This window comes from Hyperoodon ampullatus (assembly GCF_949752795.1).
Source record: "Hyperoodon ampullatus genome assembly, chromosome: 14".
NCBI lineage: Eukaryota > Metazoa > Chordata > Mammalia > Artiodactyla > Ziphiidae > Hyperoodon > Hyperoodon ampullatus.
This window is the reverse complement of record NC_136927.1, coordinates 498137-511526: the sequence shown is the minus strand read 5'-3', so window position 1 is coordinate 511526 and position 13390 is coordinate 498137. Positions and strand designations below refer to the sequence as shown.

At 61.8% G+C, this 13390-nt stretch overlaps 1 protein-coding gene across 1 annotated transcript in view; it reads left to right on the top strand.

Moving 5' to 3' along the window:
* PRKAR1B (protein kinase cAMP-dependent type I regulatory subunit beta) overlaps positions 1–11135 on the top strand; it is a gene marked incomplete at both ends in the record, with an annotated part of 83768 nt that extends 72633 nt beyond the window's left edge. Inside the window, 2 exons of the mRNA XM_079719346.1 lie at positions 10553–10634; positions 10963–11135. Coding sequence (XP_079575472.1) covers positions 10553–10634; positions 10963–11135 — 255 coding nt within the window. The remainder of the gene's footprint in view (positions 1–10552; positions 10635–10962) is intronic.
* Between the last annotated feature and the right edge of the window lie 2255 nt (positions 11136–13390).

The following is a 13390-nucleotide window of genomic DNA, read 5'->3' as shown; positions in this document are numbered from 1 at the left end:
ATCCCACATGCTGCGGAGCAACAAAGCCTGTGCGCCACAACTACTGAGCCTGCGCTTTAGAGCTGGCGAGCCACAACTACTGAAACCCGCGCACCTAAAGCCCGTGCTCCGCAACAAGAGAAGTCACTGCAATGAGAAGCCTGTGCACCGCAACGATGAGTAGCCGCTGCTCGCTGCAACTAGAGAAAGCCCGTGCCCAGCAACAAAGACCCAACGCAGCCAAAAAATAAATAAAATAAAATAAAATAAAATAAAAATCAGGTATTTTACATGAAAACCTGGATCTCTTCTTCTTGAACATCTGGATCTGGCCACTTTGGATCTGCATCCCTGCCTGGCTGCACCCAAGAGGCAGCTGCCCCGGGTGTGACATGCTCCCGCTTTGCCCCAGTCCTCACCCTGCCCCCCTGCCTCACCGGCGGGCTCTGCACACACTTGCAGGCCGTTGAGTTTGCAGCCTCGGTTTTGATGGATTTGAGGCCGAGGGAATGAGCAGCTCTGGCCGACACAGACAGTCGTCCGTTATTCTCTGGGGCCAAGGCCACGGGTAGAAAAACTGTGAAGCCGTGTGAAAGACGGGGGTCAGCGGGGGTTCCTCACAGAGCTCATAGGGACTGTGACAATGGGAGCTTCGAATGTGAGCCCCACAGCTGTGCAGTCTGACCTCACCTCTGAGGTCCTTCCCCAAGGACATGCAGATAGCAGGTAGTGGATCCCAGACGCGCCCGTGTCTTGCCCCTGCATCCCTGCTCTGGACCCGCCCTTTTGCTCTGGGAGTGCTGGGCCCTCGCTGTGGGCGTGAGCGTGCGTGTGCATGTGTGTGAATGTGCACATGTGCACGTGTGTGTCTGAGCACCCCGCACTTCTCTAGAGCAGCGTGAGTGGTGTGCGCACTGCTTCCTGTGTTTCCTGCGTGTCCCTACCTCCTTGCCCTTCCACTGACGCCCTTTGGGCCGGGGGTGTCTGTCTGCGTCGTCTCTGCTGCTCTGGGGCTGGATGTTGCTCTGGCTCATCCATTAAAGGCCGTCAGAGCCGAGTTCCGTGATCGTCTTCGAGGGCGAGCCTGGCGCCACGACTGTGTGGTCTGTGTTACGGGCAGCGTGTTCCTTGTAGAATCACCAGGAGATGGTGATGGGTGGGGTGGGGACCCTCTCCAGGGGCTCCTGACGCCTCCTGCCACAAAAGCTGTCCGAGGAGGGCCTTGGGAGAGCGATTCGGGGACAGGGACACTGCTGGTTCTGTTGAGGGAGTACAGCTTTGTGGCCGAGTGTCCCCCCCACCGCTGACCGAGGGGGTGGCTGTGGGGGCAGAGTCACAGTAACAGCGATGGTACGGCCCGGAGTGTAACCCAGCGCCCTTGGAAGGTACGGTTTTCACAACATCGTAAAATGTATTCAAAGTGGTTTCCTTGGCAACTTGGATTTTTTTTTCCCTTTTCCTCTGTGGTCCACCAAATTGGGTAAGTCATGGTGGTGCCTCAGGGTTCACAGGCATCACACGCTCAGAACTGAAATGCAGCGCACAGACTTCTGCAGCCTCAAGCCATTGTTTCCCACGGGGCCAGAAGTGGTCACCAGCCGCATCTGAAAGGGGTGTGGTGTCCGCCCCGCAGCCCTGTTCTCTCCCAAGACTACCACGGGATGAGCCGACGTGGCCTTTAGAGGACTTGGCGGGAAGAGCTGAGTAGGTTCCCTCGAACAGGCTGCTCACACATGTATGTGTTTCAGCACATCGTCCGCCCCGTGTTCTCGTGACACCCACGAAGCCGACAGCTGGACAGGAAAGGACGTCTCCACTGCGGATGTGCCGGGAAGGGGCCCAGGCCCCAGGACCCGCTGTGAGGGCTGATTCCATGGGTCAACTTGGCCAGGCCTCAGGACCCAGATGTTTGGTCCAACGCGGGTCTCCAGGTGTTTCTGTGAAGGTGCTTCTCAAATGCGGTTGACACTGATGTCAGTTGACCTTGGGTGGAGCCCCTGACCTCTGTGGTGAGTGTGGGCCTTGTCCAATCAGTTGAAGGCCTCCTTAAGAGGAAGAGGACCGAGGTCCCCCAGGAAGAGGGATTCCCCGCAGCCGGCCTTGGCCTTTGGACTGAGTCCCGGCACCCACTCTTCCCTGCCGGCCTGCCTGCAGAGTTTGCACGTCAGCCCCACAGTTGTGTGAGCAGATTCCCTAACATAAGTCTTTCTCCAAGTGCACAGGCCATTGGTCTTCTTTCTCCAGAGAGCCCTGACCAGTACCACTGCCTTCCGACTCCTCTGGAACAGTCAGGCCTCTGCTCAGGTGGGTGTAGGGGCCCGGCTGCTCCGAGGCCCCAGAGCTGCAGGGGGCGGGCCCGGGGCTCCCGCCGTGCGTGCTGGCCCTGCGAGTGGAGCGGGGCTGTGGGGCCCTGGCCGGCGTCTTCCCGTGGCCGGCAGGCCCGGTGCTGCCCTTTCTCTTTGTGGAAGCAACACCTGCGGAGGCCATGCTGGCCTTGGGGCCAGGCCCCTGGCTCCCTGCGTGTGGACTGGCCGAGTCCCACTCCTCCCCTGTGGACCTCAGGCTGTGCCAAGGCCTCATCTAGCGGGGTGGGAGCGCGGGCTCCCCCGGGCCCCCACCCTTGGCTGGGCCTCAGCCCACCCCTCTGCTCTCCTGGGTGGACGCGGGTGAGCACAGCCTGGGGCCAGTGACAGGCTGCCCTGGGAGCTGTTTCCCCGGGTGTGGAGGCGCTGGCAGAGACCTGCACCTGCACAGACGTGAGAAACGGGTCCTGCAGACGCCTGGTGAGTCCTTAACAGCACGTGCTGGCCTCTGGGAGCCAGGCGGGGCTGGCAGAGCTGGGCTCACGTGACCCCAGGGTCTCCGTGCCAAGCCTCCTGGCAGGGGCCTCCTTGCCTCTGAGCTCTGTGTGCTCACACCAGCTGTCTCTGAAGCTGTGGGCGCCACCAGCCCCTCGGACACCTGACCCCCAAAGCCCTTGGAGCATGTTCTCAGCCGACCAGGGCAGACCTGCGGTTGTCAACCTGGGGCCTCACAGACGTGAGAACAGAAAGCACCAGTGGGTCTTCCCAGGGGCCCAAGCATCCCTGGCCCCTCAGGACCCGACCCGCAGCAGCCCGGGGGGCCGTAGGTGGCCTGGCTGTTCTCGGGACCTCTTCTAGTTACCGAGGCCTGAAACGCCCAGTAGCCCGAGGAGCTCTCTGTCGCCAGCAGTGGGACCTGCGGGCGTTCCCGGCTGCGTCTGGCAGGACAGACCCTGGTGGGCCTCCCCCAGGAAGAGAGGGCATGTGGGGCTGGCAGGGAGGGGCCAGACGCGTCGAGAACGTGCCAAGTCCTGTGAGGCTTGCAGACTCAGGTTACTCCCTGGACCTCCTCTCCCTCCAGGAAGACCCTGGGAAGAGGACGTGGGCGGGGCCAGGCCAGGGTCTCGGGTCCTCTCTGCTGCAACCCTCCCCGTGGCCAGATTCCATGCCTGGCAGAACCTCCGGGGACTGGGGGCAGCTGGACAAGAGCGGGTTCCCTCCCCGCCGGCTCCCAGGCAGGCTGCACAGCTGGAGGCATTGCCATGGAAACGTGAGATTGGATATATCATCTCTCTTTGCACATCACTTCTATGAATGTCCACAATGTTGAAGCAACTGCAAAACAACCCCTTCGACGCTGCCGTTGGCCGGGGACTTTCCTAGCTGATGCTGTTCCCCTCACGTCTCAAGGGTGTTCCGAGTTCGCCGTCGTCTCGGGAACTTTTACAGAGACCGCTGCAGGCCACAGTGCACAGATCCAAGGTCACAGCCATCTGTGACTCAGCCCGTCTGTGCCTCCACTGTGAGCCAGGCCGAGGCTCAGTGTACTGGGGGAGGGGGGTGGGGGGCGGTGGCCGCCGCTGGGCAGTTTGCTGTGACTTTGCAGGGGAGGGAGAGCCTCCAAACCCCTTGCCACAGACTGGCCCTGGGTTCCACATGGAGAAGGGAAGGCCAGGGAGGTGGAGCAGTGACCCCGGGTGGCAGTGGGTTGGGTATTGACGTATGAGTAGGAGTCCTCCAGATGGAGAAGGTCGGGGAAGGGCATCCAGAGGAACACTGGGCACGAGGCCAGGGGCACCAGGTGTGGTGGGAGGCGGGGTGCTGGGGGCTGAGTGGGGGCGGGAGGCAGTGCCAACTTCGGGGCAGCAGGACCACACACACCCTGCGCTCTGGACAAGGAGTTTGGACGTCCACCCTGCGTCCCCCGCAGGTCAGGGACATCTCGTCCAGCTGCCCAAGCTTCCCTGTGAGCCAGACGCCCACAGCCATCCCACCCTGAGGCTCCGGCTCCCGAGGGGCCTCCCACGGGCCTGGTGGGTTTGCTCCCATCCTGGGACCCTCCCTCGCTCGAGAACCTGTCTGAGGGGCTCACCCTGGCCCTCCGCCCGACGGGCGGCGTCCCTCACGGCTCAGCCTCGGGGGCCCCGCCAGGAGGTGCCAAGTCCGGTCAGCACCCGTGCAGGGTGAGTGCAGTCTCCGTCTCCGTTAGTTGCCGTTGGGATTCCGTGGTCAGCGCCAGACCCTCCCCGTCCAGGGAGTGAGAGCAGTGCCCCTGGCCACGGTCAGTATCGAAGCACGGCAGTCCTGGTCCAGAAAGTAGCGGGAAGATAACCTTCCCTTCTGGACTGAGCCAGAAGGAACGCTCTTCCGGAAGCCAGGCCGGGCTGGGGGCCACACTGCACCCATGTCCACTGGTCCCGGCCAACTCGGACCCCTGTCCTCCATGCCAGCTGGGTCACCAGTAACGAGGGGTATCCGGACCTCAGAGGAGTTCTTTTTATTTAGAGACTGTATTTTTTAAGGGCAGTTTGGGGTTCATAACAAAGTGGATGGGAAGGTGCCGAGATTTCCCACCAGCCCCTCCCCGCCTCACGGGCACAGCCTCCGCTACTGCCAACACCCCTGCCAGGTGGTGCATCTCGCACGATCGATGAACCTGCACGGACATTTCACAGCCACCCAAGGTCCAGCGTGGCAGGGTTCACTCTGGGTGCTGTACGTTCTGTGGGTTTGGACAAATGCATACGGACAAGTCGGTTGTTACTGTATCACGCAGAGTAGTTTCCCTGCTGTAAAAGTCACCTCTGCTCACCTGGTCACCCCCTCCATGCCCCAACGCTCAGTCTTTTCACTGTCTCCCTAGTTTTGCCTTTTCCGGAATGCCATGTAGTTGGAAGCACACAGCCTGAAGCCTTTCCTCGCTGGCGCCTTTCACTCAGTGGCACGCATGTAAGTTTCCTCCGTGGCTTTTCAGGGCTTGACGGCTGATTTCTTTCTAGTGCTGAATAATATTCTACTGTCTGGCTGAACCAGTTTATTTATCCATCACCTGCTGAAGGACACCTTGGTTGCTTCCAGGTTTTGACAGCTATGAATAAAGCTGCTGTAAACATCCTCGTGCAGGTTTTCGTGTGGACATGAGCTTTCAACCTGACCCTGTGGGTAAATACCAAGGAGCACAATTGCTGGATCTCAGAGGAGTTGGAGATGCCCCCTGACCTGGTGTCTGCTTGGTGCTTGTCAGCACCTCTCCTGATCCCACCGGGGGGCTCTCACACCCGGGATCGCCCAGGCCCTGTCTTGGGCGGCTCTGATGTCCACCGAGAGGGTCAGAGGAGTCCAAGGGGCTCCCAGGTCCTGACGCGTCTCCTTCCTCGTCACCTTGTCATCTGGGGGCCGGGGCTGGGGGCCCATCCTCTTGGAGCCCCCCCTTTTGTAGGCCCCAGCCCGTGCACCTCAGTCACCCTTCCCCTGGTGAGGACGGCTCCCAGTGCTGGCCAGGCGGGCACTCCTGGGCTTTGCAATGACCTGACCACATCCCCTGTGGGCGGACACACTGAGCCCACACGCGGTGCCCCCAGGTTGACATGCTGTCGTGTGCCTCGGGCCTCCTCGGTCGTGCGTCCCCAGGAGCACCCTGTATGTGAAGATTCCGGTGAGGCTGCCGAGGTCCGCTTCTGGGTGCCGAGGCCTGGAGCTCAGAGCTTCTGAGTTCAGGGATGAGAGCCTTTCCTAAAATGAATTTTAAAAGATTATGCACGTAAAATGTCACTTGCTAGAACAAGACCAGTGACACAGAAGCATCTTCAGAAAAGGGTGGCGCCGCCTCCTCTGCCCCCATGACCTTTTGTGTGGCTCCCTCTGGCAGTCCTTCTCATTGACTTGGCTTCTTTCTGATTTTTTTTTTTATTAACATAAGAAACAGTTTTAAAAGTTGGGGATGCGCCCCCCAAAAAGTCTAAAAGCACCATCTTCCTCCCTCCCCTCAGCCCCCCTCAGGAGGCTGGAGGAACCCTGAGGGCCTGTGTTTCCCATCCTCAGCCGTTCCCAGCTCTGGTTTCCCTGGTATCCGCACACAGCATGAGGCGTTCCCAGACAGACAGATGTGGAACTCATTTGCTGGATTCCGAGGTCCTGCTTTACCCCGGACGGGATTCCTGGCACTAGGGGAGGAGAGATAAGCAGCGTGCAAAGACCGTTGCCATAAAGACGCCTGATTTGTCCGTGGAAAGTCCAACAGATGCGCTGTCCTGGACGAATCCCCGTGCGGGGGTGTTGACTCCCTTACCCACCCCCACCCACTGGCCGGGAGCTGGGTGGCCCGAGGGCGGCTTCTGGCCCCACCACGGCCGTGCTGCCGCAGGCCTGAGCGCGCTGGTTTCCCGAGTCTGCGGTGGCTGGCGGCGTATCTGTTCTGCAGACAAGGAAACCGAGGCTCGGGCGGTGCCTTGCCTTCCCCTGACCGCGGCCGGCACGTCGTGGAGCCGGGCTTGGACCGCGGGGAGCCGCCCAGAGCGCGGGGCTCAGGCCGCGTCGAGGGCACCTCGGGCGGAGGCTGCTGTCTCCACACCTCCCCGTACCTGCCTCCTTGTGTGCTTTTTTCCGTTACCCTTCAGCTTACGGGAAGTGATGCTGGTTCCCGCTTATGGCTGTGATACTGTTTCTTTTAAGATAGATATTTATTCAAATAAAATAAATAGTGTTTCCTCTCCCTGAACTTGGTGTCAGTGGGATCTGAGAGTGACTGCTCACTGCCTGGCTGGCCTTCACACTGACACGCACATGTGTCCCCTGCCCTGCTGGGCCGGACGTGCACGAGCTCCAGTCTCAGCCCGGCGCGCCTGCGGGTCCCTGGCGGGGGGCTCCTCTCTCACCAGGTGCTGTCCCTACTGAGCCCTGACCCTGACGTCCCCCTACCCCACCCAGGGCCGCACCGTGGGCGCGGGGCCAGCGGCCCACAGCCCTGACCTATCTGCTCTGACCCCACCGGGGTGTGGATTCTGGGGGGCGCCTGTGCCTGCCGTCCTCCATTGCGCAGGCCTCCCCCCCCCCCCCCCCCGAGCGGAGTCTGGCTCACGGGCAGGAAGGCCCGAAGGCTGGGGGAGAGGGGGCGGGGCCGTGCCCCTGGGGAGGGCAAGGCCTCCACAGGCGGGGCCGCGGCTCCCAGCGGTGTCATTGCTCGACCTGGTCGGGGGGCTCTCGGCCGGGCTGGAGGGGCTGCGTCAGGGAGTGGGAAGCCCGAGGCCCTGCTTCAGCGAGTGGTTCTCCTCGACCTCGGCTGGTTTCTGTCTCATAAAGGTCACACGTGCCGTTGTCGAAACCAAAGAGTTGATGTGGGTTTCGACTTTGTAGAAAAATTTTAAAAATGAAAAGCGTTGAAAGGAAAACGGGTCTTTCGTAACCCCTTCTCCCCCAGACTCCAGCAGTGACATTTTTCTCGTGCATCCTCCCTGGCCGATTCCTATGTGACCTGATTTATTTTTAGAGTTGGGTTAGAATCAATGAGAAATTTGGGGAATATGATCTAGAGTTTTGGCAAGTGTGTTTTTCCAGCCCCCAGAATTCCGGCTCTCAACTCCCTGAGGATGTCTATGCTGGCTTCACGGCCGTCTGGGAAACGAGCTTGGACAGGACGGCTATTCCAGGGCTGCGGTGGTTTCGCTGGGATGGGAAGACCCGGGCGTGTGCTGGTCACGCCCGTGGCCCGTGTCGTGGGAACGCCGGGCCCTGCTGGTCGGAGGTCCCAGCATCGAGTCCATCTGCCCGTTTCCCTCTCTCCCCGCCCTCGGGCTTGGCGTCTGTGCCTTCCCAGGACAGGAACGTCCTGCCGTTGCGTCAGAGCTTGGGGGTGGCGGCCTGTCAGCCTTAGCTGCTGCAGCAGAGAGCCCCCGAACCACTGCGGTGGAGAATAAGGAAGTGTCTTGTGAAGTGGTGACCCCACGGTCATCACGGGCACCCCTGGGGGGCGTGGCTGTGTCCCTCGTGGCCCTTGCTCTCGTGGCCCCACTGCCCCTTGGCAGACGTCCCCCGTGGAGGCTGGGCTGTCAGCAGTGGGAAGAGAGTGTGGTGCAGTGCACATCCCGTTGGGGACAACATGGTCCCATGGCCACGTGCTCCTGCAGCCCTGGGACGTGCGAGGACCAGGCGGAGCGGCCGGCCTGTTCCCTGGTGGTTCTCTTATTCGGGGCTCCCCCTGAGGACCTTTCATCTTCATGCCGTCCAGCCTGGAGGGTCTGTTATTACATCAGTCTTAACGGGTGCGCGTACATCCTCTGTGTCAAGATCCCGAGTGGGGAAGCTCCGTGCATCCCAGGGGACACAGATTTCATCTTGTCAACCTGCCGTCGATCGTAAGATGGGCTGGTCCACATGTGACCAGGAGAGAAATGCTTCCAGTGACCATGGGGGATGCGGTTGGTTCCAGAGGAGGCAGAGGGCAGGGAGGTGTCTGCATGGGGCAGGGGACAAGTGAGAAACAGAACGGTGGCCCACCGAGCCCACCCCTGCTCTTCTGTGCCCACTGAGCCCTAATCCTCACCCCTGTCCCAAGCGGGCAGGGCAGAGCCTGAGGAGTGGCAGCCAATCGCATTGGTTGCATGTGACCTGCTCTGGCCAGTGAGGTGTGAGGGGAGGTTGCCGGGAGCTTCCAGAAGGTTTCCCTGCTGATGGCATGGGGGAGGCATTGGGTGACTCCTGGAACTGTGGCAGCCACGGTGCCAGCACAAGGACTCGACTGAGGCCACCAGAGCAGGAGGCAAGGACGAGCCTGGGTCCAGACACGTCTGTGGGCCGCTGAATTAGCCAGCCCTGAAAGCCCTGTCTCAGTCTTCTGGTCCTGCGGGAGCGCAGTTACCCTTAGGAGCCTTTAGACACCTTGAATTGGGTTTTCTGTTGTTTGGAGCTTGAAGCATCTCATCAGATGCTTTAAGCCTGGAGTTTCACTGAGTAATTCTATCAACTGGAACTTCAGTTCCGTCCCTGGGGTCCCGAAGAGGAAAATGATCCAATTGTAAAATGGAAAATTGTCTAAAATGGGAATGAAAGGCATGTAAGTTATATAAGTGCAAAGGCATGCATGTAAACGACAGTTAGGTCAGTGCAACGTCGTCTCAGGAAAAGCGCCGCAGTGCCGCCCTCCCTGGGCCTGACTGCCCTCCACTCCAGGGCAGGTGGGAGCAGGACCCCACTTCTCTCTGTGGGGTCAGCACGGCACCATGTGTCCTGCAGGCCCTGTCCCTTGGCCGGGGTCTGTGGGCGCACGGCCCAGGGAGCACTCCTGGAATGCCCGGGTCGGGTGGAGATGGTCTGCTGCTTCCAGGTCCTGCTCCATCTGTCAGCCAGCTTCATAAGCACCCCAGGCACCTGCAAGCCGAGAGGCCCTGTGGCTGGAGTGGGGGCCGGCGTGGGTCCGCCCAGGGGGTCCGGAGGTCCCAGTCGCGGCGGGCACTGTGGTGGGGTCTTCTGACCGAGTCTCTTGCGGCCCGGGTGGAGGGGGTACCAGTTAACCCGAGCGCGGCCAGGCTAGCGCTTGCGAGGCCGGGTCTGGGTGAGCCAGGGTGAGCTGAGCCCACCTCGAGACAGACCGCACTCCTCTGTGCGTCCAGGGCATTGGCAGCGGCCGGTGAGGCCAGTGGGGCTGGCGGGGTGATTCATGAGGCCTCGCTGCTACTCCTCAGGCGTGTGGGGAAGATGCCGGGTTCCCACGAGGCTCCGGCCCGCGGGTGCCCCCAGACGGCAGGCCAGGGGGCTCTGTGCGTGGAAGCCACCGGTGCTGGCTCGTTGCTGCCGAGGCTGTGGCCCCCGAAGGCCGAGTCTCTGGTGTGGAACGCGGCCTCGCCAAGCTGCCTAGGCTGGCGTTAATCATTGAGCCCCAGTGTCACGGACACCCCGCCTGGAGGCCAGGGGGCCACATCGCTTAGCGGGGCGGTGTGACCACAAGGCCACGCGCCTCCCGTCCTTGAAACTTAAGCCAAGGTCAGCTCGGAGCAGCGCTGCCCGTGGAGGCACCTCCAGATTCTGCCCGTGCCCCACCCGCGGCAGACAGCTTGGGGCAGGAGCCGGGCCGGCGAGGATGGTGGTGCCCGGGAGGTGCCCTCGGCCAGAGAACGGCCGCAGCTCCCAGACCCCACGCCTCACTTTTAGATGGGGGGAGTGGAGCCAGTGGGAGGGGGATGCGGGCGGTGCCCCTCGGGGGTGGCCTTGGGCACCCCCGCCTTTGCCCACCCCGACCCCAGCCGGCCGACCCTCACATGTCCCCTTGGCATTTGCAGGGCACAGCCTCCGTCCTCCAGCGCCGGTCCCCCGGTGAGGAGTACGTGGAGGTGGGGCGCCTCGGGCCCTCCGACTACTTCGGTGAGTTGTGGGGTCCGCTCCCTCCCGGGGTGGCGGCCGTTTCACGGGGCCCCAGGAGTGCCTGAGATGAGGTCCGCGGGGGCCGTGGGAGGACCTGGCCGAGGCCTGGGCACCCTGACGGCCCGTCCTGGGTACCGGCAGTCCCAGGAGGGCAGGACACGGGTCAGGACCAGGCACGGCGCGGTCTGAGTTCCAGGCGTTGGTGTAAGTGTATCCCAGCGCTTTGTGGGCCGCGCTCGCTGCAGACGTTCGCTCAGATGTGGCCTCGCGTCCTGAGGTTTCGCTTTTCCCCTGAATCCGCAGCCCTGACGCTCTCTCTCGCCCCCAGGGGAGATCGCGCTGCTGCTGAACCGGCCTCGGGCGGCCACCGTGGTGGCCCGGGGGCCCCTCAAGTGCGTGAAGCTGGACCGGCCCCGCTTCGAGCGCGTGCTGGGCCCCTGCTCCGAGATCCTCAAGAGGAACATCCAGCGCTACAACAGCTTCATCTCCCTCACCGTCTGAGCTGCCGCTCCTGCTGCTGTGCGCCTGCACGTCCAGTTGAGGCTGGCAGCTGGGCACCGCCCCTCCCTCGGGCTCACCTGGGAGTAAAGGGGTCACCTCCAGAGGTGGCGGCCCCCTCCCCGTCTCCCTTCCCCGTCCCCCACTGGCTCCTCTTAAGGGACCCGCCTTCCTCCCCACGTCTTCTGGGGTGAGGGGCCGGCTCTGGGAGGCTCTCCTCTCCGGTCGGGCTGGGTAGCTCCCGGCGGCCGACCCCTGTGATGCGAGGCCACCCGGTCTGTGGCTAGGGTGTGGGGCGATGACATCCCGGGGGTCCCCACAGGCACTCTTGGGGTTGGGGTGAGAAGCTGAGGCTGAAGAGAGAGAGGGTCCAACCTCTCCCTCAAATGCTCGCCCCTGCCGCCCCACAGAGGGTCCTCCCAAGATGCCAGGGGTGGGGAGGCTCTGGCGGCTTAAGCTAGCTCCGGCCTCAGAGGGGGGTGGCCCCCAGGAGCCCACGGCATGTTTAGGGGAGTGGGCGTGACCCTCCCCTCTCCTGGAAAGCTGGGCACACCGACCAGTTTGCCTGACCGTCAGGGGCAGGGGTCACCCTCACTGGGCTGAGACGCCCAGGAGAGGAAGACACCATGTGAGCCTGGGGCTTTCCGAGGTGCGGCGAGCGCTGCTCTCGGGGCCAGGGGAGGCCCCACTGCCTTCCACGTCTTCGCAAAGCAGCTTCCTGGAGACTTGGGTGGAAGTGGAGGGATTTTCTAAAACACATTCTGGATGAAGTTGTCAGGAACAGAGTCCCCTGTGAGTCGTTCTCCAGCAGACAAGCCTCCCGTTAACCAGGAGTCTCGCCCTGGTGGGAAAGCCCGTTATCCGAGCCTCCCTCTCCCCATGTAGGAAAAACGTGAGTCAAACCAACCCTGGGCCCACACACCTAAGTCATCCATCAGTCGATTCCCCCTCGGAAGTGTCGTCAGGCCAACTCTCACGTGAGCTGGAGGGGCCTGGGGCCCGTGCCTCATGGGACTCCTGGTGACCTGAAGGACACACGAAATAGTGCATTTACCCCGATTTGCTCCTGCCCGTGCAGCCCGGGGAGGCTGCCTAGTCTGGGGTGGCCCCTGCCTTTGCCTGTGGGTGTTTCTGTGGTGTGTAAGCCCTGCCCTATTTATCGCGATGTTCTGAATGCTGCATGTGCTATTAAATGTGCAATGAAGTACATCTTCCTGACTCCATGTTTTGGTCTGAAATCTTTAATGGAAGATTTTATTCCTTTTGTTTTGTTTCTGTTGTGATAAAATAGTCATAACATAAAACTTACCATCTTCACCATTTTTCAGTGTCCGGTTCAGGGGCATCAAGTACATTCACACTGTTGTGTAACCATCCCCACCGTCCGTCTCCAGAACTTTCTCGTCTTCCCAAACTGAGCCTCTGCCCCCGTTACACACTAAGCCCCCTACCCCTCCCCCAGGCCCTGGCCCCCACCCCCGACTTTCTGTCTCTGTGACCCTGATTCCCCCAGGGACCTCACAAAAGTGGAACCACACAGTGTCTGTCCTTCTGCGTCTGGCTCACTTCACTGTTCTGCCCCCAAGTTTCATTAGCCTGTGTCAGCGTTTCCTTCCACATTAAGGCTGAATCATATCCCGTTGTGTGGATGGACCACACCTTCTCTCTCCGTTCACCCATCGATGGTGATGGACCCTTGGGCTTTAAGCCCTCTCTCGTGGTCCTGATGTGGCGAGCTGGCCACGGTTCCCAGGGGCCAGGGGGCGGCAGCAGGGCTGAGCTCTGTGTGGCAGGAAGCAGGCCCCGGGCCCACCCCAGGTGACCACGGTCTGATGGCCTCGGGGGGCTGAGTTTCTAAGCAGTGACTCGGGAAGGGGGTGATGCTGGGGAGTGTGTGCCGTCCGACCCTCGAGTCCAGACTTCGGGAGCAGCAGGGTTCGGGGCTGAGCCTCTCCCAGCCTCTCCTAAGAAGGCCGCCTCGAGGCCGCCATCCACCCCAGAGCCAAGCAGGGGCGTGCGTCAGCCGCCCTGTTGCCCAGAGAGCTTTTGGGCCAGTGTCCAGGCTCTGGCCTTTCCGTGGAGGCTGGGAAGGGCCCATGGGAGTTGCGGGGGGCAGCCTACCACGCGGCTCCCCCCAGTGGCTGGACAGAGCAGGCTCCTTGGGAAAGCCGACGGGTTCCAGAATAAAGACCGACCCGGAGAGGGGCTTGACCCACAGAAAGTCGCTGCCGCTGGGCTGGGCAGCAGCAGCTCCGGGG